General features: G+C 37.9%; 1 protein-coding gene across 1 annotated transcript in view; it reads left to right on the top strand.

Annotated features, from left to right (window-relative positions):
- The window catches only part of LOC107553171 (fibroblast growth factor receptor 1-A), a 45,661-nt gene that overhangs the window by 5,692 nt on the left and 13,666 nt on the right, over positions 1-26,303 (top strand). Inside the window, exons 2-8 of the mRNA XM_016235304.1 lie at positions 6,268-6,430; positions 16,138-16,389; positions 16,494-16,577; positions 17,009-17,200; positions 18,841-18,951; positions 21,503-21,693; positions 24,171-24,315. Coding sequence (XP_016090790.1) covers positions 6,337-6,430; positions 16,138-16,389; positions 16,494-16,577; positions 17,009-17,200; positions 18,841-18,951; positions 21,503-21,693; positions 24,171-24,315 — 1,069 coding nt within the window. The 5' untranslated portion in view covers positions 6,268-6,336. The remainder of the gene's footprint in view (positions 1-6,267; positions 6,431-16,137; positions 16,390-16,493; positions 16,578-17,008; positions 17,201-18,840; positions 18,952-21,502; positions 21,694-24,170; positions 24,316-26,303) is intronic.

The raw sequence follows: 26,303 nt of genomic DNA, 5'->3' as shown, positions 1-26,303 counted from the left end.
CAAATTATGTGAAGACAGAGAAAGAAATGTCACAGATTGATACATGTTTCCTGCATGAACAACACAACCTTATATATTAGAGCATGTGCACTAGCTGTTCAATTGCTCCAAAAAAATAATTACCATGCTTTTTTAAGTAATCAGCAAACTGAGATTTTGCTAACATGTTTCTGAAGTTTTAATGATAATTTTTGCAACTGTCTAGTTCCTCTTAGCTCACCTGCCATGTGGGGAGTTTCCCAGACTGTGTTTGCCTTTCTTAATACTTCATAAATTAATTTTGGATAAACTGTAGAAAGAAAAAAAAATAAAAAAATAAAAATATATATATATGTTTGAAATTTACCTTTATTGTAATATAAACTATGATTTGTATTTGCAAGATGGTGCCTAAATCTCTTATTTACACCATGTTGCCTTGTTTATTATAATGTGTGTGTTCTGATTTTGTCATATGCATTGTTATTGTTACACTTCAGTAAATTACTGGCACACAAAGCTGATTCATATTCAGGGTTGGGTATTGTTTGAATTTGATCAAATCCTATTCCGATTCTGCCTTTCGATTCCCAGTTTCAATTCCAATGTGATTAAAAAAATGAAGTCAAACATTTAGATATCAAACATTTAGTTGAAGCTGAATACCTTGAACAAAAATCAGCAGGCTACATAAAAACTGAACTCGTCTAAGAGCTGTTTGTGTGCAAAATAAAGCTGCATGATTCTGGATAAATTCTTTTTTTTTTTTTTTTAAATGGTGATTGAGGTTGTCTCATGATTCTGAAGAAAAAAACATTAGACAACTAAACAAAATCGCATGCAATTTATGAATGAATGATTCAATGACTCTTGGCACTCAATATTTACTTGTTTCATTACTAGATGAATCAGCGTTTTTGGAGTAACTAATCTCTTGAATGATTCAAAGACAGATAAATTTTTAACAGCCCCTTTTTGCCAGCTACTGGCATAACAATGTAATCGATAAATCTTTATTTGAAGTGTCAAAATGTGATTTACTCTATTTTAATCGCTACCGTACACATTTAGTTTATATCCGAAACTTTTATCCGAGTACTTCTGTGATTATTTGAATGTTTGTAACAGAAATAATTATACTGTGTGGTTTAAAATAAGCTGTTTCATTCATATACATGACATGGGGCTGTGCAAAAAAATCGAATGCGATTTTTCATGCGCATCTCGTCAGTAAAGCCGCTCCTGTGATTAGTACAGGTCAAGCGATTAGTCAACAGAAGAGACAGACGGCTGCACGTGAGTGTCCTGCGTAATACTTGGTTATAGATCTGCTGTTGGAATTATTACTTGCTGCTAAGAAGGAATATTTCGTTTTCTGCCTATTTCTACGTTATATTTTTGTTTGCGTTTGTATTTTTGATTGCACTTTCTGGTAATTATAATAACTGCCCTCGGCTAAGAAGGAGCGCGTGTAATTTAATTGCTCCCTTCCTGCGTTGAAGTGCGAACTGTAGTTTCGATTGGAGGAATTGCCCTGCTATAGACTATTGGCTGTGCTAATTAGAAGGCGGCCACAGCGACCGTAGAGTATTTAAACTGCTTGGTCACTGTCATAACTTGGGTCAAGCGATTAGTCAACAGAAGAGACAGACGGCTGCACGTGAGTGTCCTGCGTAATACTTGGTTATAGATCTGCTGTTGGAATTATTACTTGCTGCTAAGAAGGAATATTTCGTTTTCTGCCTATTTCTACGTTATATTTTTGTTTGCGTTTGTATTTTTGATTGCACTCTCTGGTAATTATAATAACTGCCCTCGGCTAAGAAGGAGCGCGTGTAATTTAATTGCTCCCTTCCTGCGTTGAAGTGCGAACTGTAGTTTCGATTGGAGGAATTGCCCTGCTATAGACTATTGGCTGTGCTAATTAGAAGGCGGCCACAGCTGTTTTCACTTTAGTGTCTTAGACTGTGTATTTATCTGATCTCTGTGCGCTGACGCGGAAGCATCAGCGGAAGCGTTCAGGCCTCCTCGTGCATCCCCTCCAGAAGTCTGAGATCCGCTAGTGAGCGACGCCTCGTGGTACCATCACAGAGAGGCTCAAAATCACTTTCCAGAACATTCTCATTCACCACTCCTGGCTGGTGGAACGATCTTCCCACCCCTATCCGGAATGCTGAATCCCTGACAATTTTCAAGCGACAGCTGAAAACTCATCTCTTTCGAAGCTACTTGACTTCATCATAAAAAAAAAAAAATAAAAAAAAAATTTATTTATTCCTTCTCTTTCTAGCTTGTACTTATTTGAACAATGTCTAAGAACTTGGTATTACAACCACTTCTTGTGTCTGTTTGCCTCTCTTAAGAAGAATCGCTTTATGTATCCCCCAATTGTAAGTCGCTTTGGATAAAAGCGTCTGCTAAATGACTAAATGTAAATGTAAATGTAAATGTAGTAGTAAATCTCCAGCACGTGCTTTCAGATGGAGCGGCATTTACTACACAGAGCCATAGATCACTGACAAGCTACACAAAATCGCGTTCAAAATCACAGGCGAAATCTAAAATATGTTGTTTATAAATGACTGGGTAAAAAAAAATTCCTCTGAACACAATATATTTTGTTTTTGAGCAACATACAGAATATTAGGAACAGTAGAATTTGTTTATTTTTTCTTTGATTTGTTTCCTAAAAAGGAGAAAAATAAAGACTGACATCTTTATTTAACCTAAATCTGTAATTAGAGTTATTTAATTTTAGTTATATAATTCATAAACATATAATTTCATATCATTTAGTAATATAATTTCATATACATCATTTGATTTAATAATAACCCAATTTGAAGCAAAAACAGAAAGTTCTGACTAGCTTTGTGAAATTATACTACATGCCTGAACGAAGCAAACAGCAGAAGCTCTGAATGAGATGCAGAGTCACTCTCTTGACAGCAGGAGGCGCTTCTGGAACACCAGATACGGCGTTTTCTTGGTTAACGCCGTAAACAAAGCAGCACTGCTCTGAAACACTGCTTTAATATGAACTATACAGAGACGAGATTAAAAGAAAATACCACGTAATCTTTTCTGAAGTTCCCCTCAGAAACACATTCATATAAACCCCCAAATCAATATTGAGGATTTTCTTCCAATAGTTCGTGCATCATGAACAGTGAGTTGATCTGCCTGCTACAGTATTTTTCTCTGCATTCGTCTTCAGCGTCTCTGGCCTCTGTTAACGGACGTTTACATACTTCATATTTTCACATAAATTACATTTTGGAAAACGATTGCATTGCAACGCAGTTTGTGCAAGTCCAGAACAGAGACGAGTTGCTTGCAATAAGACAAAAAATGGCCGGTTGCTGATCTCGTAAGTTCCAGGGGAAGCTCCTTAGTTCAGCCGTCCTACACCGCACACACGTGACTGACCGCGCTCGCACCAACAGGAGGAGGAGGGTCGTGTTACTCTCTACACTGCACTCAACCTGAGGGATTCCTACACTTTCAGTCTTTAAGGAGACATGAAAAACAGCCCCAGTGACGGCACTACACCGGGGCTAGGGGGGGCTATAGCCCCGTCAGAATTTTTAATAGCCCCATTTCTTTGTGAAGTTACTCTGACGTCATCAATATCATTTATTTTCTTAGCACCCCCACATATTGGTCTAGCCCCCCCTTACCACCGGTAGAGAAAAAATTCTGGCACCGTGCCTGAACCGCGCATACCGCAGGAATGGTATAACGGAAAATATTAGCGGTTTTGAAACCGTGACATTTTAAAATCGCGGTATACCTTGAAACCGGTAATCGGCCCATGCCTAGCCCTAACATGACAGATGCTTTATTTAAGTCAGCGGCAGCACGAACGCAGATTTGAATGATCGTACGTTGCTGGGACGAACCAAGAGTGATCACAGTGTTGTGATCGCACATGTAAAGGTTGAGGAATGTGCATTTACAACACTGTGATCACTCTTGGTTCGTTCCAGCAGCGTATGATCATGGTGAAACCTCTCTTGCAACATGTTTAGCTTATCACAAATATTAGCTTTTTCGGCTTCTGATCGCAAGTGTAGCGCAACTTTGGAGCGCTTAGATTAGCGAGCAAGGTTTTTTGGTGTATGTTTTTGGCTTGGTAATGATTAATATTGGCATGTTGTAGGTGTCTTTCGCAGTGTCTGGCAGGGGATTGGAGTTGGCACAAGCTTAGAGTCCGTCACCCCTGTCTGACCGTTCGCTCGTCTCTCCATTCATCTGTTCTTCTGGTTTGTACCAGCTGCAGACATGGCTTGGAAAATGAAACCAACACAAACTCTATGGGAGCGATTTTATGTGTATCAAGTCTCAATTCTTGGTGTTTGTCCAAATTTCTCATCCTTATTAGAGCAGCTGTGAATGCGATAGACATCTCATTGCATTGTTCTGTAAAATATTCATCTCAAGGGCATTATGCACCACCGTTTTTACAGGGGCAGTAGAACTAGAAATTATAATACTGTGTAAGGTTTGATTTAGTCGGCAAGGTGATCTAGTTTCTAAATCTTATATATACATATACTGCTGTTTGGTGTTTGGAGTCTGTACTTTTTCTTTTAAAGAAATTATTACTTTCAGCAAGCATAGATGCATTAAATTGACAAAAAGTGCTTTACTTTACATTGTTACAAAAATTATATTTTAAATAGCCTAAATTCTTTTCTTTTAGACTTATTCTATTTATCATTGATTCTTGGAAAAATGTATCAAGATTTGCACCAAAATATGAAGCAGCACAACTGTTTGCATCATTGATAATAATCAGAAATGTTTCTTGAGCAGCATATTATAATGATTTCTGAAGGATCATGTGACACTGATGACTAGAGCAATGATGAAAAACTGTTTAAAAATTAAATTGGATTAACACATACATGTATATAAAACCCTAAATAATTGTGCAGTTGTTATTTTTACAGATAAGTTGAATTTAAAATCTACTTGGTTTTAAAAATGTGACAGGTCTTGTGTCCAGTTTGAGTGGACATGACATTTCTTATCTGTCTAAAGAATTGAAAACCATTCACGACAATCCCCAATTCTCCAGGATATTTCCTCAGCTTTTTTCCCCTGTGTTAATAGGTGCACACAGTCAATTGAGTTTTCATTTAGTTAATTTATTAAGTCTAGCTTCATATTAGCTTTAACCACATTAAGATTTATTTCAATTTATTTATATTTTGGGAGGACAAAATCCCAATTACATGCAAAGACACTCAAATTACTACAGCTAAACATTCTGAAAGAAAAACATCTGGCGAATTGTGAAATGCTGCTCTTTTCTGACCGATCTGCTCGTGTTGGAGTGTGTGATGAAATGTGTAAATGATGAGTTCCGATAGCTAGTAGGACAAATGGCGTGTCGGGGTCATGCTGAGGTCTAAACCAGCACAGGGTTGACAGATATCTGTGAAGGGTTGGAGGAGTGTGGTTGTGTTTCTGTGTATTTTCTTGCGTGTGTTTGTAAGAGCAAACAGATGGAGTGACCCTGCACAGAACAGCACTATGAAAAACTTCTTTCCACTATAAAATTATGTACGTCAAGGTTTATGCAATCTGCTTTCCTCGTTAGCTTTGTCTTACTACATTGATATACTAATTATGAAAAAAGTGCCATGTTAACTTGTTCAAAGTTATTTAGTTAATGCAAACTCTAAGACTCAGAATGTTCTCTCCTGTTGTAGTGGAAAAGTCTGAGATGAAAGGTTCTTAAAGAACGTGCTGTTCCACTATTGACCTATACAGCAAAGTTAGGTTTTTGTCGGCCATTATATATATATATAAAAACATTGATCTATGCAGCTTATGCATCAGATGAGCTTTACAGGAATTTTTCTGTCAGGGATGCTTTTCTATTCTCAACTTTTGTCTACAATAAAAAAAATAAACTGTAAGATTTATATTGTTAGTTAATGTCCTTAGTGTGAATTTGTACAATTCCTCAGTTCAAGTTACTCTAAAGAGATAATTAGCAAATTTGTTAGTATGATTTATGATTCTGAGCAGAATGTTTGCATAGTAATGGTCGTGTGAGTGGAGAAAAATATTAACCAAATAACATAATTGCCTTTGTTTAACAATCCAGTCAAATCCAGATGGTTGCATTCAAGTCCCGTCCAATGTTATTTCCAACTGAATATACTGTTTCACTGAAATGTCACATTATGAAAGATTCATGTTGTCTTTAATCATTAGTTGTGAATATTCTTAATTGTTTTGCTTTCTGCTGTTGTCTCTCCATCTTACGCCCAGTGCTGATGTCCTAGCTGTTTTTTATGGAGAGCTGGGCTGGATGCAGAGTTCAGATGTAGAGAATCCTTGATGATGATGATGATGAAGACCATGTTGCTGCTGATCACTGTACTTCTAACTCAGGCTCTTCAATCCCAGGGCAGACCAGCCACCCAAGATGAGAGTAAGTATTTTTTGAAGTACTCTTGTTGTATTGTGTCTCAGTTGAAGATGAGTTAATAATAAACCATGTCTCGGACACTTTGCAATTAAGCAACCTGAAATAGTTTTTAAATTGGTCATATCCTACACTTTCATGGCAGTTTTTTCTATTTTTCCCTCTTTAATCCACTTAATGTTGCTTAAGGTTTCTTTCACCAAAAACAAGTGTGATTGTTTTCCACCCTCTGTCTGAGCCTAAATTAAACAGACTGTATGTTGCAACAGTATCATTAGGATTTCTTCATATAAATGTACATAAGGTTTCACAGTGACCTAATGTTAAGCTTATATGCAGGTATCTGTCTGCATAATACATCAAACAATTTTCTTCTTCTTAGTATTCACTGTGAAAAATGTGATTTAACCAATTCCATGTTAATTTTTAAGTTAAACGAGATTCAACTGTTTAAAACCATTCAAGTTGAAGTAATTCGTACATCAAGTTTGATACTTAAAAATTGTAAAAAAAAAAAAAAGAAAAGAAAAGAAAAAAGTCGTATGCAGTGTTCAGATTCTTAAGAGCAAGTAAGATGCTGTCCCCATTAAAACAAGTTTGATTATGTTGAAATTGTATAGCTATGTTGTATGACTATATGCACATTCTCAAACCATATTCATAACTCTAATATGCTCTGTGTAAGTGGTGTGCCAAAGGGGAAACACATTCTACACTGAGCTGTGGAAGTTTACACTTGGATACCATTCGTTCTCCATTTCCACCTCGTATCCAAAATAGTCATTTAAAACCCTAAGGACTTTCATGCATTAAGTCATAGACAGAGAGTGAAAAAGGGAAACAGGTTGAAAAAAAAAACACCAGCTGAAATAAAACCCTGAAAAATGTGTCCTTTGGCAGCATTCCAGCTGAGTGAGTGCCTGTGGCTCTCACAGGCCCAAACGTGCTTCCGTAGCTTCATCATCGTCTTTTGGATTTTGGAAACACGGTGTTCCCAGGAGATTTCTAAATGCCTTACATTACAGTTACCAGTATTATAAAGCGAACGGTCACTTCTGCTCTGGCAGTTTGTGGAGGCTTTAAATAAACACAGTAGGTTGGAATTTATCCCAGAGCTGGAAGTGTGAAATAGCTGCCATCTGTACCCTCCGGCTCTGCAAAAATACCTCACTTTTCTCTTCCCCCACTATCTCTCTCTCTCCCCGTTGTCTCGCCATCCTCCTTTTGTAATGAACACTATAAATTACTGCTTTTAAAAGAAGACACCGAAAGTACTCCGCCCTGTGGTGCTATTCCACAGTGGAGATCGTGTTTCTGGGAAAACGAAGCACGTTTACTTGTGGTTGAGTGCAGAGTTGTGAGACCTATGGGTAGAGAGCATAGATCTATGAAGTACTCATGAAAAGTTGAATTGCACGAGAAAGCTTGTTAATATTACCAAGAACGCAGATTTATTCCTGTAGACTCATTGCGGGTTTAACAAATTGGGGGCTCGTCCGGGATATAAGTTATTTCGTTGATTTCTGACTATTTTGGTAATATATTTCAGTTTCTGGCTATTTGTTTGAATACTTCACTAAAAAGATTTTGTTGTGACTATAATGTAAGGAGGAAAACCCAACCTAAATGTGATGGATTACCTTTTACCCACTTAATGCTTGACAGCCAAATGGCCAGGCATGCTGATACCCTCTACGCGTTTCCTCTACTCCTCCTCTCCCTTCTTCCTCCTGTCAGGACAGAGAGCACTTTTCCCTCTCTCCCCTCAGGCCTCCTGTGGGGTAAATGATAGTTTCAGCTGTTGATGAGTGACTGACACTCCAGCATTTGGTTACATTTGTTTTTTCCCTAGGTGGGAATACAACCTGCACAAACAACAGGATTTCCTTAAGTAGTGTTTCAAATTTGTCTAAACACTCTTAAATGGTTTGGGATCAGAAGACTTTCAAAGGCCCAAAATTTATTAAATTGAAAGTGAAAATAAAAATCTAAATCTAATATAAATGTGGACTTATTTGCAAGTCATTCAAAAATCGTCCTTTTTCCTTTTGTACAAATTAATACATTACACCATTATAACTTCATATATGGTTAATGCTGATAGAATGTGGTTGTGTTAGTTTTATTTTAGTTTTGTTTATATACTAATATAGTATTTGTTTTAGCTCTGATCCAGTTTAGTTTTACTAAATGTTTTAATAATTTTGTTGCGTTTTATTTTTTTAGATGTTTATATTTCTATTTAGCTTTAGTGCATTTTTGTTTCAGTTTTAGTTATTTTAGTACTTTAGAAACATTTTATTTCAGTTATTCACTGGAGCAACATTTCAAATTTTTATATCTAATATTTTATTTTATTTAACTTTGTTTCAATTTCTTTCAAAATATTTTAATAGTTTTAAAGTATTTTTAATAGTTTAACAGTATCAACACTATTCTGTTAACCGCCAAAGAGCCAAGTGCACACTACAAGACTCAAGCTGATTGTCTTTGTTTTGGTAGGTGTCTGTGGCAATATAACATGCTCCAACTAGTCATGGATGCTATGACATATTTCAAACCAGTATCATACTTCAAACCTGTTTCAATGAACCAGTTTTAAATCAGTACATCGAAAATCATTCAATGAGTTGTCACTCAATAGTGTCCCCATTATACGTAATACATTGCTTTAAAGATATAGAAAAGTATTGTTAATATGTGTGTTTCTATCTGTCTGATTCCTGTTGTTCATGGTTAATGTCCACTGATGCATTTTAATGCGTGACTGTTTTCTTATTCTTGCTACATAATTTTTACTCTCTGTAAAACAATCTGACTCTCTAGAAGGAGATGAATAAATACTTTGGGGAAACAATGGCTGTGATTCAGCAGAGCATGCTGATCTCATTCCTCCCCTCCTGCATACCATGTGCGTGTGTACATGGCCACATTTGCGTGTAGGCAAGCAGTGATTATGTTTGTACAACCATGGCCATTGTGAACAAATGCCATTAGCATCCAAGTCCTGATGTGGGCTTTAATTGACGCAGACTAGCATAAGACAAGTTAGGTTAATGTTAGAGGAGGTGTGTGTGTGTGTGTGTGTGTTTCTTTTGGTGTCACACTGAGCCAGCACCTTCACTAATCAGTGACTGCTAGTCAGAATAATCAGATTAGGCCACAAAATAAACTTAACAGTCACATTCCAGTTTCTTTGCGTTTAATTATTTGTGACCGTCTGTTACTGAGACTAAACCTCTGATATCTCAGCCGCAGATCACTAGGGCTGGGTATCGAGTTCGATACTTTTTAGGCACCGACCGAATTGCCTCGATACCATCGAGTATCGAAAAACATCTCGTCGTTTGGTACCAAATTTTGATACCTATGGGGTTAATCTTATCAGCGTCAGTGAGCCAATAAGCCTGCAGCACTAGCCGTTGTGTTCGACCAAAAGAGGTGCGACGCAGATCGATCAGTGTTTGACATCCGCGAAAGTGATTCGAAAGCGCACGGAGCAGTCTGCTCTCTTTAGCTCTCGTGGTACTGTAATACACCGATCGGTCTGCACAGTCGGTCTGCGTCAAGTCGAACACACCTACTAGTTAACACCGGTTACACTCAGCAATGTGGCGCACACCTGAGGCTGTAGTGTGAATGCATCCCAGCCCCCTTAGATGTAAGGCTACATTTACACTGGTGCGTTTATGTTCTAAAATGAAAACGATCCTCGTCATACTGGCGTTTCCACTGAATTTCAAGCCGGCTTTCCACTATCTCCGACAAATAACAAGCGACAGACCGGTCATTCATTTCCAATGGAGAGTAGCGCGGGAGCTGCACGGAGTTCCGTACACAGGCAGACAGCGCTGGAAGCTGCTAATGCTCATCAGTAAATCAGTGGAAAATAAATAGAAATCATGATTCTGTCTGAGCTATGCTTTTTAAAATGAACATGCACTAGTGTAAACGTAACCTAACAGATGTGTAAACTGAAGACTATTTGAGCTTTATTAAAACTATTTGCACTGATTTATTGTGTTGGTTACATTTTGTTCCTTTGTGCAGTGATGAGTCTTTGAGTTTGTATAAACATCAAGCTGAAAAATAAAACCAAAGTTTTTGTTTTAGATAATGTAATCTTGTTAAAATTGATTTCATAAAATTGGTATAGAAAAAAATAACCCAGCCCTACAGATCACTGGGATAAAGGAGTGAAGGAGTGGTCATTTGTTGGACTATTTCTTTGAGTTTGCTCTGGCTCTCTCTTTCTACTTATATATTTTCCTCTTCTCTGTACTTGACCATCATTCTTTCTCGTGAAAGGAAATCCCTGTGGTCATTCTCTTCTTGCATTGCTTCCTCTCTTGTTTCCAGTCTCTCTCTGAAAGGCCCCTTTGCCCTTCCTGCACGCCGCCTAAGTCTCACTCGCTCACCTCTCATTTTGTCCATCGCCAAAAATCTTCCCTTTCATGATTTACTGTAATTAACTTGATTTTCAGGGATGTCAATCATTTTTTTCAAATGGCTTGAAGCAGGAAAGAAAAAAATGCAATGGCTATTCCAGCTGGGTTGCTTTCCAGAAAATATGAACTTTAATCCAGACTAATCTGGTCACAGAATCTGGAAGATCAGCAGCCTTGAGATTCCGTGAGGAGTGACTCAGCACAACAGAGTGCACCTTTTCTTGAAGGTAGTTGAATTAGAGTTAGATTTGACATATGAATTGTAATAAAAACAGCATTGTTATAAGATGATTGCTACACTACACTCATGACTCACAGGTGGTTATTGTGGGGCCTTTCACAGTGCGTGTCCTGCGTGCCCGTCCATTAACGTTACGCCACTGGGCAGACAGCACATTGACTGTTACGTTGTTTGGGCTGCCTTGTTGAGCGCAGTGGCACTGAGAACATTATATTTCACACACTTTAAGCCATTTTATTTTCCAAATGTAATAGGATTAGTCTAACGAATCGAATCGTTCGGTTTGTAATTCTTACCGAACCGAATGCCTCGTACTGAACGGTTCAATACGAGTATGTGTGTGTGTGTGTATGTACATACGCACGCACGCACGCACACACACACACACACTCATATATATATATAATTGGTAGTATTAGTAATAATTTTTTTTTTAAACAACCTGTACACCAAATATGTTTCCCCATCATAATTTTTTCTCCCTTTTTTCTCCCAGTTAATTGTCTCCCAGTTAATTCCCCCCCCCCCAAAGCAGTAGTTGGGCCAGACTACATCTGGATTCTATAGCTTGCACACCGGTGCATGTTTTCAGCTTGTATTGCATAGTGTTTTGTTCTTTTGAAGTGACTGATGGCTTGGTAACATGCCACTATTTAATATCCTGGAAGGAAGCATGTCGATTAATGACTATAAATCTTGAAGCAGCTGTATAATTTTCTCCCTGTGTGATTATTGTAGAATACTCTCACTTGATACCTCACAGTAAACAGCTTCTCTGGTGACTGGTGCAAAATGTTTTCGGCATCTGCTCTGCTCAATCGAAAATGCCAATAGGAAATTACAACCTCATTGTCATGACCTTCCGATCAGTCAGTGTGTCTATAATATGAATTTCTCATTAATTATAATGTGAAACCTTTCTGGCTCACTGACACTGATATCGTCGTGTCGTGGACAAGAAACATGTCAGACTACACGTTGCTTCCCGACCATTCATCGCGTGCCGTCTTTAACGACGTGCGTGATGTCATCGAGAAGGTGTAACTAGCGACTGACTTCTGAAAACAAGACTGTAAACATTGCTGAAGCGATTCCGCTATAGTTCGCCAGCATTTTTCTATCTTTGTTCTGTCATGGTAGTCCCTCGATGACACATCATACAGGCAGGAGTACTGTTGCCACAGCTCCACGAACCTTTCCTCCATCTCATAATTCCACCTAGCAGCACCATCTCTCTTTCGTTTCGCCATGTTTGAAACGTGTGTATGAATGAGCTTCTGTGCTGCTATTGGTCAACGTCACCAATGTGACAGAACTCGTCGTGGACGATGGAAAAAAAATTAACATGCTAGTCTTTCTGTCGTGATGTCGTGAAGCATCGCAGTCGCGGAATCGGTTGTCGTCCACTAAGACACGCTACACGAGCTGAAACGATGAAATCTTGTGTCCCGACGCCCATTGTCATTTACGAATCCCCACGACACCCTACGTCAAGCAAATCGTGGCAAAATCGGGCTAAAATCGTGTAGTCTGAACCAGGCATAAGACTCAACACTCACATGGTTGCCAGATTGAGGACATGCAGTGGGAATGAACGCAATTGACAGTGGAAGGCAATGAGCCTTATACTGTAAGTCGATGAGTTGATTTATCCGTGTTTTAATATGCCTCTGGTCATAGAGCTTTTTAGATGGATGCTGTGGCTTTTTAAGTCAAGTGGAATCTGCAATCTCTGACCCAGTACATTTGCTGGATTCCATGGCTGCAGTACACTGTTTTCCATCAACTTGCAACCCAGAGTGTCAAAATTGGCAGTGGGCGGAGTCACACAGACCAAAACATAAACAGACATTCTGACACGAAATACACATTTCAAGTATGTGAACTTAACATGTTTCTTAAATATCTGCAAACATATGATATTTTTCTGCTTCGGTACAGTCAAAATTTACATACAGCACCTTTGAATCTTTTTTTCCCTGAGCAGTAAGCGTGCAAATGCTCAATAGCTATTCTGTAGTATAGATTTCAAGGTATATAAAAATGTACCTGCCAAACTTGAAAACAATCCAACCTTGAGAAGTATTTACTTATTTAAAGTAAACTTATTTACTTATTTTGTGGCTAAATAAGTCTAAGCTAGCTCATCTTCTTTTCTCCTTCCTTCATTCTTTTCTGCAGTGTTTTGGTGGGGAAAGTTGATCCCTCCCTGGCCCCTGTTCCTGTCAGGATTAAGATCCTGTTAGACACATGCGAATCAGGAAATACCTAAACTAGACCCTACTGAGGTCACCATGGATACCAGCCCAAAAACCTGCTGCTACAGGCCTCTCACTCGCTTGTCTTTATTAGCAGAGTTAATGGTAGTGATGGGCGGAGTTACTACAGCGGAACTTGTCAAGAGGAAACCTGGCTTACGTTTGCACTCTGTTTACTATTAGAAATGTGTCAGTAATGAGCATACCAGTATCGCCTAAGCACTTTCTTTTCTTAAAATTGTTTTTAAATGAATGCTTTTTCACAACATTTGCCAGACTTTTCAGAAAAAAAAAAAATCTTTTGTAATTTCCTTTGCATTCACCTTTTTGTTTTTGGGTCTTTTTTTTACCACAGTGAGTCAGTAGGATATAGGCCAAGCATTGTTTCTTTAGATTTACTCACATTTCAAAACAATAGTGTAAATGTCGTCTTCAGCGGGTGGCAGGATTTCATAGAAATGTGACCTTTTTTTGAACAATCATCAAGTCCTGATGCATCTTTTACAGGAAACCAAGCATTCATATCCTTTCAGCAAGTCAAATGCATTGTTATTGAACGTAAATGAATCCAATTACCATTTGAATATGAAGCAGTCACCATTTGTTTTGTAAATGCAAAAATCTCAACTTGGCTTACTGTTAGCAAAGAGTCAGTATTAGCATATGGTGTCAGTATGTGCTCGTCAGTCTATTCTTTTAAAGAGGACCCCCAACAGGGATAATTCTCCAGTCCACTACTCTAAGAAGCAGCCCCCTTTAAAAGAGTACGGGCAATTGCAGACGGGTGACATAATGTTAATGGACAATGCATCAGCGTAATTATATTTAGACTTCCCACCCCCAAGTCTTGCCCCCACCCCATCTCTACTGGTCGTCAGGAGCGACGGGTGGGCTCAGGTGGTGGTGTCTGAGGCAATGCCCCTAACCTTGCATCCCATAATCAAATTTCAGCTCTATCTCAGAATTGGCCTGACAATTGGCCCTTGACTAATTCAAACTCCGATTTGATTTAGCAGTGACTGAGGTGGGATCTTTGATAGATGCTTGAAGGTGTTGTTGCTCATCTATAAGATGCCAAACACTAATACTCTGGGGCTCGATTACACCTTTCTATTCAAGAAAGAAGTTAAGATAAATTCTGAGATGTTCATAATAGGGGTGTGCCATATCATACGCCAAAAATTCCAGGCGCGTGTGCCCGATGAAAAGTCTATATAAAGCTTGAAGCATCAGAATCGGCATCAGTATTGGCCGATCACCATGACAAGAAATCAGTACTCCGTATCGGCTGCAAAAATCCTGATCGGAGCATCCCTTGTTCTTACCTTTATTCTTAAAGGGTTACTCCACCCCAAAATGAAAATGTTGTCATTAATTACTCACCCTCATGTCGTTCCAAACACGTAAGACCTCCGTTCATCTTTGGAACACAAAGTAAGATATGTTTGATGCATTCTGAGAGCTCTCTGACCCTTCAGAGACAGCAAGGATCCTAACACGATCAACGTCCAGAAACGTAGCAAGGAAATCGGTAAAATAATCCATGTGACATCAGGGGTTCAACTGTAATTTTATGAAGCTACGAGAATGCTTTTTGTACGTAAGGAAAACAAAAATAATGACTTTATCCAACAATCCGTCTCCTCCGCGTCACTGTAGCGCCATTTTGGAGAGAGTATCCTCTGAACGCAAACCGTGTGGTGCACGGCATACACTGTTTGCGTTCAGTTGGATACTCTCTAAAATGGTGCTACGATGACACGGAGGAGACGAATTGAACCATTGATGTCACATGGATTATTTTACCGATCTCCTTGCTACGTTTCTGGATGTTGATCGTGTTACTTACATTGCTGTCTATGTCAGAGAGCTGTCAGAATGCATCAAAAATATCTTAATTTGTGTTCCAAAGATGAACGGAGGTCTTACGGGTTTGAAACAACATGAGGGTGAGTAATTAATGACTACATTTTCATTTGGGGTAGAGTAACCCTTTAAGTTAGAAAATGAGAAAGAAAGAAAAAAAAACGGTTAAGAAATGTGTCGCAAATCTTGCCCCTGGATTCAGTAACGGATAAAATAAATTATATAAATTTGATAAAATACAAATGTTTACTGCATGGCAAGTGTGCATGGAGATTGAATGGAGATGCTATATCAGATAGTATACAGTAATTAATTTAATGAAGAATTAAATTTGTAGAAAGAATTTTGATTGATTTGACTAGGCCAGTTAATATAGTGCAATCAATTATTGAAACATTTATTTTGAAAATAGTGCACTAATTATGCCCCCGATCTCTATTAAACGTCCCTAATTAATTTTATTAAACCTAACTAATTTCTTACATCCTGTTCTTAGTGTTAGCCCTGGTCGAGCCGATGCCGTACACTTTGTATCCGGGGGACAAACTGGAGCTAAGCTGTAAAAGTATAGAGGAGACACAGGAAGTGACCTGGACTAAGGACCACGTTCCCCTGGTGATATAAATTTGATAAAATACAAATGTTTACTGCATGGCAAGTGTGCATGGAGATTGAATGGAGATGCTATATCAGATAGTATACAGTAATTAATTTAATGAAGAATTAAATTTATAGAAAGAATTTTGATTGATTTGACTAGGCCAGTTAATTTAGTGCAATCAATTATTGAAACATTTATTTTGAAAATGGTGCACTAATTATGCCCCCGATCTCTATTAAACGTCCCTAATTAATTTTATTAAACCTAACTAATTTCTTACATCCTGTTCTTAGTGTTAGCCCTGGTCGAGCCGATGCCGTACACTTTGTATCCGGGGGACAAACTGGAGCTAAGCTGTAAAAGTATAGAGGAGACACAGGAAGTGACCTGGACTAAGGACCACGTTCCCCTGGTTGACGGAGAGCACACTCGCCTGCATAACCATCAGATGGAGATTGAAGCAGTAGAGCCGGCCGACTCTGGTCTGTATGCTTGCTTTGCTCAGGGACCCAACAGCAACCATACAGATTACTTCAGTGTCAACGTTACAGGTGAGAAATAAACTGAATAAGATATTACTGATTGATTTTTTTGCGGGTTGATTTTTGTATTGTTTACAACAACAAATTTAACCAAAATTTTTGTTCTCAATCAGATGGATTGGCTTCTTCAGAAGATGATGAAGAAGATGAGTCTTCCTCAGAGGAGACCAAGCTATCGAGTGACCAGAAACTGCTTCGTGAGTCACCCTCCTCTCTTAGTCAAACTCTCTGTGCTCAAAACTCTGACTCAGAGATCTGCAAATGTCAATAACAGTATCTGTTTCTTACGAAATTGTTAGAATTTGCCTTTAAATTAGGAACTATAACACATTTTTGTCTTATAAACCACAGGCGTCTTGTGTGGAATGTGCCTTTGTTCATTAGACTGAAAGTCTTTATTACGTTTGATGGATTACTCTTTGAGTCCCAAGGGCACTATCTAGCCACTCATGAGTAAAACCAGCAACCAACACCCAAATCTCACACACTTTGATCTGCCACTTTGGATTACCGTTCTAAAATAGTCATGGCCTTGGTATTGTTCACATTGTATTTTTGAATCAGTGGTTTTGAATGACCAATCTAACTTTCTCAATCTTATTTTATGTGCTTTCTGACTGTTCCTCAGCAATGGCACCCGTCTGGGCTCAACCTGATAAGATGGAGAAGAAGCTCCATGCGGTTCCTGCTAGCAGAACCGTCAAGTTCCGCTGCCAGGCCAATGGTAACCCTACGCCAACGCTCAAGTGGCTCAAGAACGGCAAAGAGTTTAAGAAAGACCAGCGAATAGGAGGCTACAAGGTGAGGGAACTACACCACAACCCATTAAAATCATGAAACATCTTGGTTACCTAACTCCAGGTTTGCTAGCCAGCTACTCTGGTTTGGGGGTTAAAAGGGCACCTCGTCCTCAACAGATCTGTCTTCCAGACACCTCACTGTAGTATGACAGAGGCTGAATAGCCATGCCTGGAAGGCAGACACTGGAGCCGTGGGTTTCTGGTGGAGGAAGCCTACTCTTGCTTGGCTATCCTCATTTTACTCAACTGGTTGTGCTCAGACAGATAAGAATAAACTCCAGGATAAACCAACCTCTGTCCTTTTACTCATTTGACCATGTTGAATATCAACAGACCCAAAGTAACAAAACGTATAATTAAATTCCTTAGCAAAGCATCATTAGTAGTAGTGCTTTGTTTGAGTTTCAGCCTCAGTTCACTTGTTTCACGCTTGTTAAGCAAATTTGCTATTGATTTTTCCAGGTACTGTGTTATGGAACACAAAAAAGAATTTTCTTTATGCATCTGTTGTCCATATAAAAACTATTTGGTAAAACTTTAGAATAGGGAACACATGTTCACTATTAATTAAGAGTTTACCCTAAATAAACTCCTAATTTGCTTCTTATAAAGTTTAGGTATGGGGTAGAGATTAAGGGATCTAAAATATGGTCATGCAGAATAAGGCATTAATATGTGCTCTATAAGTACTAATAAACAGCCAATAATAATAGCATGCTAGTAATATGCATGCTAATAAGCATCTAGTTAATAGTGAGAATTGGTCATTAAAATAAAGTGTTACCAACTATTTATAGTAATTACTTCTGCCAAGCTTTAAAAAGGACCAAAAACAAAATATATCAAAGTTGTGCATAGAACTTGAATAGGTATTTTACCAGTTTTCATCATGTTGTTCCAAAATCTTTTGAAGAGAGACGATCACATCATATGATTAACAGATTTAATTTAGGCTTTTATTCACATAAAAATATTGATCAATAAACATATCTAGAGCACATCAAATATGGTCAAACGCAGCTCAAGAATAAACCTCATGTTTGACAGCCTTAAGGCCCATTCACACCAAGAACGATAATTATAATGAAAACAATTTTAGCGTCCACACTAATGCACAATAACTGTCTGAATATTATAAGCTTGTGCTGCACTTTAAATGCTCAAGTTCTTTAAAACAGGATGGATTCTGATTGGTTGTCAGTGTTTTTATCATTCTTCAGCTGGAAATTTTTTTTGAAAGTGATTCCAACTTTATCATTCCTCAGTGCCAATATCGTTATAGTTGTGATGTGGATTCTGCAATTATTTACAATTTTTAATGATTTCTTGGACCATTCTTGGTGTTAACAAGCCTTTACTCTGAATATAGTGTATGAGTTGTATGGAGTACTTCATGATGCTTTATGGTGATTTTTCTTCTTCTTTTGAGCTATAAAATAAACGGTGAAAAGATTTTTGTGAAAATTCATAATTTCTCTTAAAAAAAAACAACCGGAATACTGGATTAGAAATTCAACGTGAGTAAATAATGACAGAATCTTAATTTTTGGGTTGAAATATTTCTTTAATGACATTTCTTCAACTCCCTTTTACATGAACATTAAAGTGGTATTTTCCGCTGTTTTCTGCTTGTGTCATTGTGGACCTGTAGCATCTGTGTTGTGGACCATCATAATGGAGTCGGTGGTACCGTCAGACAAAGGCAACTACACATGCCTGGTGGAAAACAAATGCGGCAGCATCAATCACACCTACCAGCTGGACGTAGTCGGTCAGTCACAGTCTTCAACATTTTGAAATTTAGTTTTAGTTCTTTGTATGTGAGCAAATTTGTGTTGGTCTCCCCTTCCCCACTAGCTCAGCTGCAATGATTTATTGCTAAACCTCTGATTAAATCGATTCACGTTTTTTTTTTAGCATTAGCAAAGCACAAGAGATGGCAAATGATCCCCAAGGGAGGGTCGCAGAACCACTGCAATGTTTACTCGAGTCAGTCAGATGCAAATGGGTGTTGTTCACCATGCAGCTAATGCTCTGGCGCAGCACCACTAATGGTAACCATTACTTCCCTGAAATGAACCGAAGTAACGGGTGGCTTTACACTTTGCGTGCGAATGTCTGTGTGCTTGTCAAGAACAGGCACGTGGACTCCGTTGATGGTGAGTGTTAAATGATCCATTGCAAATACAAAGTGTTTACTTGATGCCGTGGATGAGTTAGAGATGCGGTTAGTGACTCAAGATGAGATCAGAGTATTTGGAATAAAGTAATTTAAACACTGATTGGCTGAAGTGGACTTGATTGATGCCTTCATTAAGAAGCAAATAAATCAGTGCTACACCCATCTAGACGGAGCCCACTGTGACATCATTTGCACCATACAAACACATTGATGAGAAGACATTGTTTGAATTTGGCACACAGAAGACATTCACACATTTGTGCCATCAAGTCCTCCTGGGAAGGTCCTACTTATTCGTTTAAAGGGTTGAAATTATGATGTAATGTCATGTGCATGATTTTGATTTTGATGAAAAGAAATGGACTCATTGGGCAAATTCATTTTTCTTTCTCTTTTTTCCCTCATGAAAGTGTTTTTTCCCATAGTACCACAAAATGAAGAGCAAAAGAATGCATGTAAGGGGTGTAGTTGATGCTGAATGTATTATTCTTGTGCAGCCACAGAGATTAAGAAATGTAGTTTTTTTTGTAAAAAATTTTAGTTTTTGAAAGTCAGATTTGCATGGTACCAACTACAACAAAGATAGCCAAACCAGGACCTGTGGGCAGTAGTTGGCCCATGGATGTCGTTTGATTTGCCCTACCATGCTATATCACAAGAGGGGGAAATGTAGGGGGAAAAATGTTCTTCTATTTCTAATTTTATTTTTGTTTTAACTTGTTTTTATTGTTATTTAAATGTAGAAAAAATAAATTAATTTGATTTTAGGATTGATGCACGATTAATCTGTGAGTAAAGCCGGTTCTGTGATTAGTAGTAAATCTCCAGCACGTGCTTTCAGATGGAGCAGCATTTACTACACAGAGCCGTAGTTCACTGACAAGCTATGCAAAATCGCGTTCATAATCGCAGACGATTTAATTTGCGCGATTATGAAATCGAAGAAATAGTTTTGTGATTATGAAAGCTGTTTGCGTAGCTTGTCAGTGACCTACGGCTCTGTGAAGTAAATGCTACTCCATCTGAAAGCATGTGAAAATACCACATTTAATAACATGTTTTTACTCCAAACTCACTTCATAATGTGTAATACCACATTTAATAACATGTTTTTACTCCAAACTCTTCATAACGTCAGTCGAGTGTTTGAAATAAATCCTTCTGTGAGATGATGTGGCTTCTTACACAGAATAAGGCACGCAACATATTTCTTAGTATTTAAGCAGTGATAAAGGCTGTCAACTAGCATTGCATTATTATATACTTTATTATAATAAAAATTATAAGACAAACTCTGATAAACATATATTGTCGTAGTTGTGTGTTTATTAGTCACAATTAATGAAAGCAGTTAAATCTTCTGTTTATTCAGCAACCTCAATAGGCATTTCCTGGATTTCTTCTTCGAGGTGTATTTGGAGTTTCAGCGCGAGAGCGCCCTCTGGCCTTTGGATGGAGATTTACTGCTGATCACAGAACCGTGCTTCACTGAAATATACGCATGACAATCACAGCTTCTGCCTAATCGCGATTAAATTTTGATTAATCGTGCAGCCCTAATTTAACTGCAAACTGTACAATTTAACATAATATAGTCAACTTAAAAAAAAAAAAAGAAAAGTGTTGTTTCAATTAAAAAAAAATTAAGGGTTTGTATTGGCTTAAACATTTAGTCAGCTTAAAATGTTAATTTGTACTAAGTGAAAACTTGGATATTTGAGTTGACTAAAATTTGAATTTTAAGGCAGCATGAACACTTAAAATAAAATCAACTATTTTTTTTAAAGCAGTGTAGTAAAATTTTGAACACCTCTGGACTCACAATAAGAGCCAGTGACAGATTGTCTTTTAGTGAGAAGGCCTGAGAAATGGGCTGTGGCTTAAAATAACATTTCCTCTCATTTCCACCAAATTACAGCAATTATAATAAACATTTAGCCTGCATGTTAATGAGGCTGCTTCCTGCAGGCTATATGACATTAGTGTTTATTAAACATCTGTTGAATATTCCATTTGCTGTAATGTAGATTCCAATTTTGATTTCTTTAAGAGGAGAAAAGGATTAAAAATCTGTTTTTATGTTAATGGGGTCATTTCAACAATACTAACTGTGTACCGTGTGTTTGTGTGTTTTATTCAGAGCGTTCACCGCACAGGCCGATTCTTCAGGCGGGGTTGCCTGCTAACCGTACAGTAGTGGTGGGGAGTGACGTGGAGTTTGAGTGTAAAGTCTTCAGCGATCCTCAGCCACACATCCAGTGGCTGAAGCACATTGAGGTTAATGGCAGTAGAGTCGGCCCTGACGGACTGCCATATGTTCGGATCTTAAAGGTAAAAACCATTTAACCAGTCAAGCTAAATGTTTGATTAAAATGCTTCCGTGTTGTCTATGTCAATTAATCCTCACCCTGCCATTAATGGAATTTTCCATCATTTATGAGATGAAGCTTTCGTGCCATTGACCGAATTTTCCAGCTTTCCATATTTTCACTGTTCTACAGTAGTATGTGTTATTTATATACTATAATAGTAGTTATTAATATTTTGAATTAAATTTAGTTTTTATATTTTCAGTTTTTATTTTAACTTTGGTTAGATTTAGAAATGTTGCTGTGTTTTTACATATTTCTATTTAGCTTTAATTTATTTCAGTTTTAGTATTTTTAGTACTTAAAAACGTAGTCACTTAAACTTAAAAATTTTGAAATGCTAACTTGGCAATAAACTGCAATAAGTTTAAGTTTCTTCCATCTTTTTTTTGCTTCAGCTATATTTATTAATATATATTTTTTAATAGTTTTAGTTTTGTTAGTTTTCCACTGTAAGTCTATGAAGCAAACATAAACCAATTTCCAAGTGTGTATAAGCTTTTTTGTGGTAATAGATGTTGTCACAGATACTGCTGATATTGCTCATGTTGTAAACTGGAACATTCTTTTAAATACAAATTTCAGAAATCTGTGTTGATCTTTAGCTTTTCTGTTGCTGTTAAACATCTGTGTCCAAAAAACTTTGTCCTTGTCTTTTTTTAAAAGTAACTTTCACCATATTGCTTCACCTCTATGGACAGAGCACCTGAGCAAATGAAGCAAGACTAACAGCTTTGGGGGAAAATATGAGCCATGTTCTTGGCAGACTGTCATAATGTATTTCATAAGATCAGTAATGGCAGGTGTTGTCCTTTAGTGACTGCTGGGATCTCAGTGACCTCAATGTTTGACTTTGTGCTTGACCTCTGACATATGTTTGACCTCTGCAGCACTCTGGGGTCAACAGCTCGGACACACAGGTCTTGACGCTGTACAACGTGACAGAAGAAGAAAGTGGGGAGTATATATGTAAAGTGGCCAATTATATAGGCCAAGCCAACCAATCAGCATGGCTCACCGTCGTTAAACACTTGCAAGGTAACACACGACCCCTGCTACAGAGATATATCAGTGCAGAAAGAGGCAGACATACACAGTTAGATGGAGGTAGAGACAGCGGTTATCTGGCTTTTAGGTGACCGCGACACATCTTCCCACTTCGTCGCTCTTTTTTTTATTTTCTGTGGTGCCGTAAATTACGCCATGGAAAATCCCAGCAGAGCAACTGGAAGTATTTTGGCTTTTGTTTACACTGGACGTTTCCATCTCTCCATCTCTGTGCTACACTTTGCCCTCCTAATAAGGGTGTGTTTCATGCCCTCTGAAGATTACTTGCGCTCTCTTGCACTTCAAAAGCGTTTCAGTGGCACCTTGGGAATGTGCCCGTCTAAATTCCTTCAGCTCGCTCAAGGGCTTATTCTCTACTTGGCTCAACTTTGCTATTGCTTTGCTTTCATAATTAAATTCTACAATCTCTCTTTCTTCCTCGTAGGGTTGTCACGATTGCAAACATTGTATTAATACAATACCAGTAAAAATTCACATAAACATGAATGATATTCAACACCCTCCTTTATTTTAAACTCCAAATATTAATATAAATCTCCTAATTCTACGAAAAGCATATAGTCTGGATATATTTATCAAGCTTTCAAGTAAAAATTTAGAAATGTGAAGAAAGGCTACAATTTAACATTTCATGGTATATTTGATTGCTTTTGCATTACAAAAAAAGAAGAAGAAACTGCAAAAAAAAAAAAATTCCTGCTTTCCACACAAGTGAGGAGAAACCTTTTAAACAGTCAACATCAATCGGAAAAAATCTTGTTATTTTTCTTAGTCTTTGTTTTATATTATCTAGCCAATAGTACTCACTTCTGAAGATGGCCACAATAGAACATCCCAGTATTTTCTTGGTGTGTTGACACCACTTGAATAGCAAATTCAATAGGTACTATAGTATCGCTCCAGTAAGTGAACTTCCAGTACCTTTGGCGTCCTGACTCTTCTCTTTCTCTTTCTTTGTCACACATTCTTTAACAGGCCTTTCTAATCCCTTTTTGCTTATTTTTCTGAAAATGTAAGTATGTGAGAGCGATTCGGTACAGTCTCTGCTGGGTAATATTCCATGTGGCCCATCATGTGCATGTGGACTCTAGGGGGTGGACGTCACCCTCATCTTCCGGTGTTGGGCCTCTAGCAGGTGGAGCCATGTGCTCCATTCTCATCCAACCATAAATCTGTCAGCAGGGTCATCGAAGGATCCAATCAGGGAGCAGTCCTGATTTCTTTAAGGGTGCTGAAGGGTGTTTCTCCAACGCCTTTCTCTTATGTTGTCAGACCTTCACCGCTCTTTATCCAAAACCTCTCTCTCTCTCTCAACTCTGGTGGGTTTTCCCGGAGATCTCCGGCTTCATCCTGTGGTTCTTTTCTCTGTAGACGGCAGGCGTCAACACCACGGATAAGGAGATGGAGGTACTGCAGATCAGGAATGTGTCTTTAGAGGATTCTGGAGAGTACACCTGCTTGGCTGGAAACTCTATCGGCCACTCCCATCACTCTGCATGGTTGACTGTCTATAAAGGTATCTTGTGGTGCTTCTTTCGGTTGCTGGTTTCTTCTCTCTGTTTAACAGCGGCAGTTCACACTGTGGGTTGAATTCGGTCACATCACTGCATTGTTTCTTCATAAAATCAAACAATACTTTGTTCAAAGGTTTGACTTAATGGAAAGCACAAAGTATTGTTTTTGACCCTCATGCTCTGTTAAAATTGACTTTACTGGACTCCATTAGACCACAAAATAACCCTGCTCTGTTTTAGCGCATAGACTCACTTTTCATAAATGTGACTCATGTTCAATCAATTTGACAAAAATGCAATAAAAAAGCAAACCATTATACTGAGCATGTAAGAGAATCCTAGCATGTGAATGTCATTAATTGTTTAAGCTATTAAATTGGCCTCAGAGCCCCAGTGCCAGTAAACATTTACTCTTGTGTTTACTTAAAGGGGTCATATGATGCGATTTCAATTTTTCCTTTCTCTTTGGAGTGTTACAAGCTCTTGGTGCATAAAGAAGATCTGTAAAGTTGCAAAGACTAGTTAAAGTCTCAAATCCAAAGAGATATTCTTTATAAAAGTTAAGAGTCAGCCACGCTTACCTAAAACGTCTCGTTCTAACACGCCCCCACATATCTACATCACGATGTGGAAAGACTTGCATAATGCCGCCCAAATGTTCACGCAAAGAAAGAAGGCGTAACTTTTATTCTCGCTGTAGTAGTATTGTTGCCGCCGCCGCGTGAAGGCGCTGTGTGCTTCGTTGTGAAAGCGAAACTACTTTGTTTGGTCTTCCAAAAGAGGACGATATCGCTTCATCATGCCTGGAGCTGATAAGGTTTTTTTGAACCTTAAACTGCATAAACACATTTCATTACACCAAATACACAAAATTATGTTCTTTTTAGCAGCATCATATGACCCCTTTAAATTACAAGTAATGCAGTGGTTTTGTAGCAAATAACAATGCAAACATATTCTTTGTGAACCGCACCATTCTTCAACCCCTTTGTGTCTGCTTTGTGGTTTTTTTATTCATCTGGGTGTTGACTGACACTCGAAATGTCAGTCGAAGCATGTCAAAATGACATGTTTGTAATCTTTCTTTAGAAAAATGGAATCGGAGCGAAGCCAAACCTCCGACAATCTCTAGAGTAAAACTTTTTTGAACTCTTTAGAGGTGCACAAAGAAAATATTTACTTTATTGTTATAATACATTTTTATTTTATATTGTTATTGTTATATAAAATGTTATAATTGTTATTAATTTATTGTTAAATATTTACAAAGACAGGAACAGTACTTTTGAAAAATCGTTAACGCTAATGTGAGTTGACCACTGTAACAGTGGACTTATTAAAGCAGTTTCATTCTAATGGATTGCCTCCTAGTGGGTGCCTTGCTTTATATTGTTAACCCAATGTTATTTATTCACTTGCGGAATAAAATAATCATGGCTGACTGGCATTGGTAAAGAGCGATTGCATTAAAAAGTACTTACAAAAATACAAAAGTTCACTACTTGGATTTCATATGAGTTAAGGTTAGGTTTAGTACCTAGTTGTAGTACATAAAATAAAGTGCTACCAAGATAACTAAGAGTATTTATATTGACCAGCGCAACATGAACAAAGATTCTGTGCACTGCTAACCTAATTAGAGATGTTTGGCAAACAATTACTTATTATTATTATTATTATTATTATTTAACAATTAATTATTCTCACAAAGTACGTCAGAAACTGTAATTTAACTGCAAAAGAAGTTATGTAAAGCATAGCAAATAACAACTGAGAACAGATGGCATATTGTGGCTAGTGGTTTGGCAAAGCTTTCTTTCCATTATAAACTTTTATATTATAAAACACTTTTCCTAGTTTTTCAAGATTAACCTGTTTCCAATTAACATTTCTGTTTGCCTGAACACTGGACAAGCATCGCAAAGAGCATGATTTTAAGCATAAAGGCTATGCTGACATCATTTCCTCTTTGGCTCTGGTTTGATAAATG

The sequence above is a fragment of the Sinocyclocheilus grahami genome, unplaced genomic scaffold, assembly GCF_001515645.1.
Source record: "Sinocyclocheilus grahami isolate Dianchi unplaced genomic scaffold, SAMN03320097.WGS_v1.1 scaffold465.1, whole genome shotgun sequence".
Taxonomy (NCBI): Eukaryota; Metazoa; Chordata; class Actinopteri; order Cypriniformes; family Cyprinidae; genus Sinocyclocheilus; species Sinocyclocheilus grahami.
The sequence above is the reverse complement of the archived record's forward strand: the minus strand, read 5'-3'. Positions and strand labels throughout refer to the sequence as shown.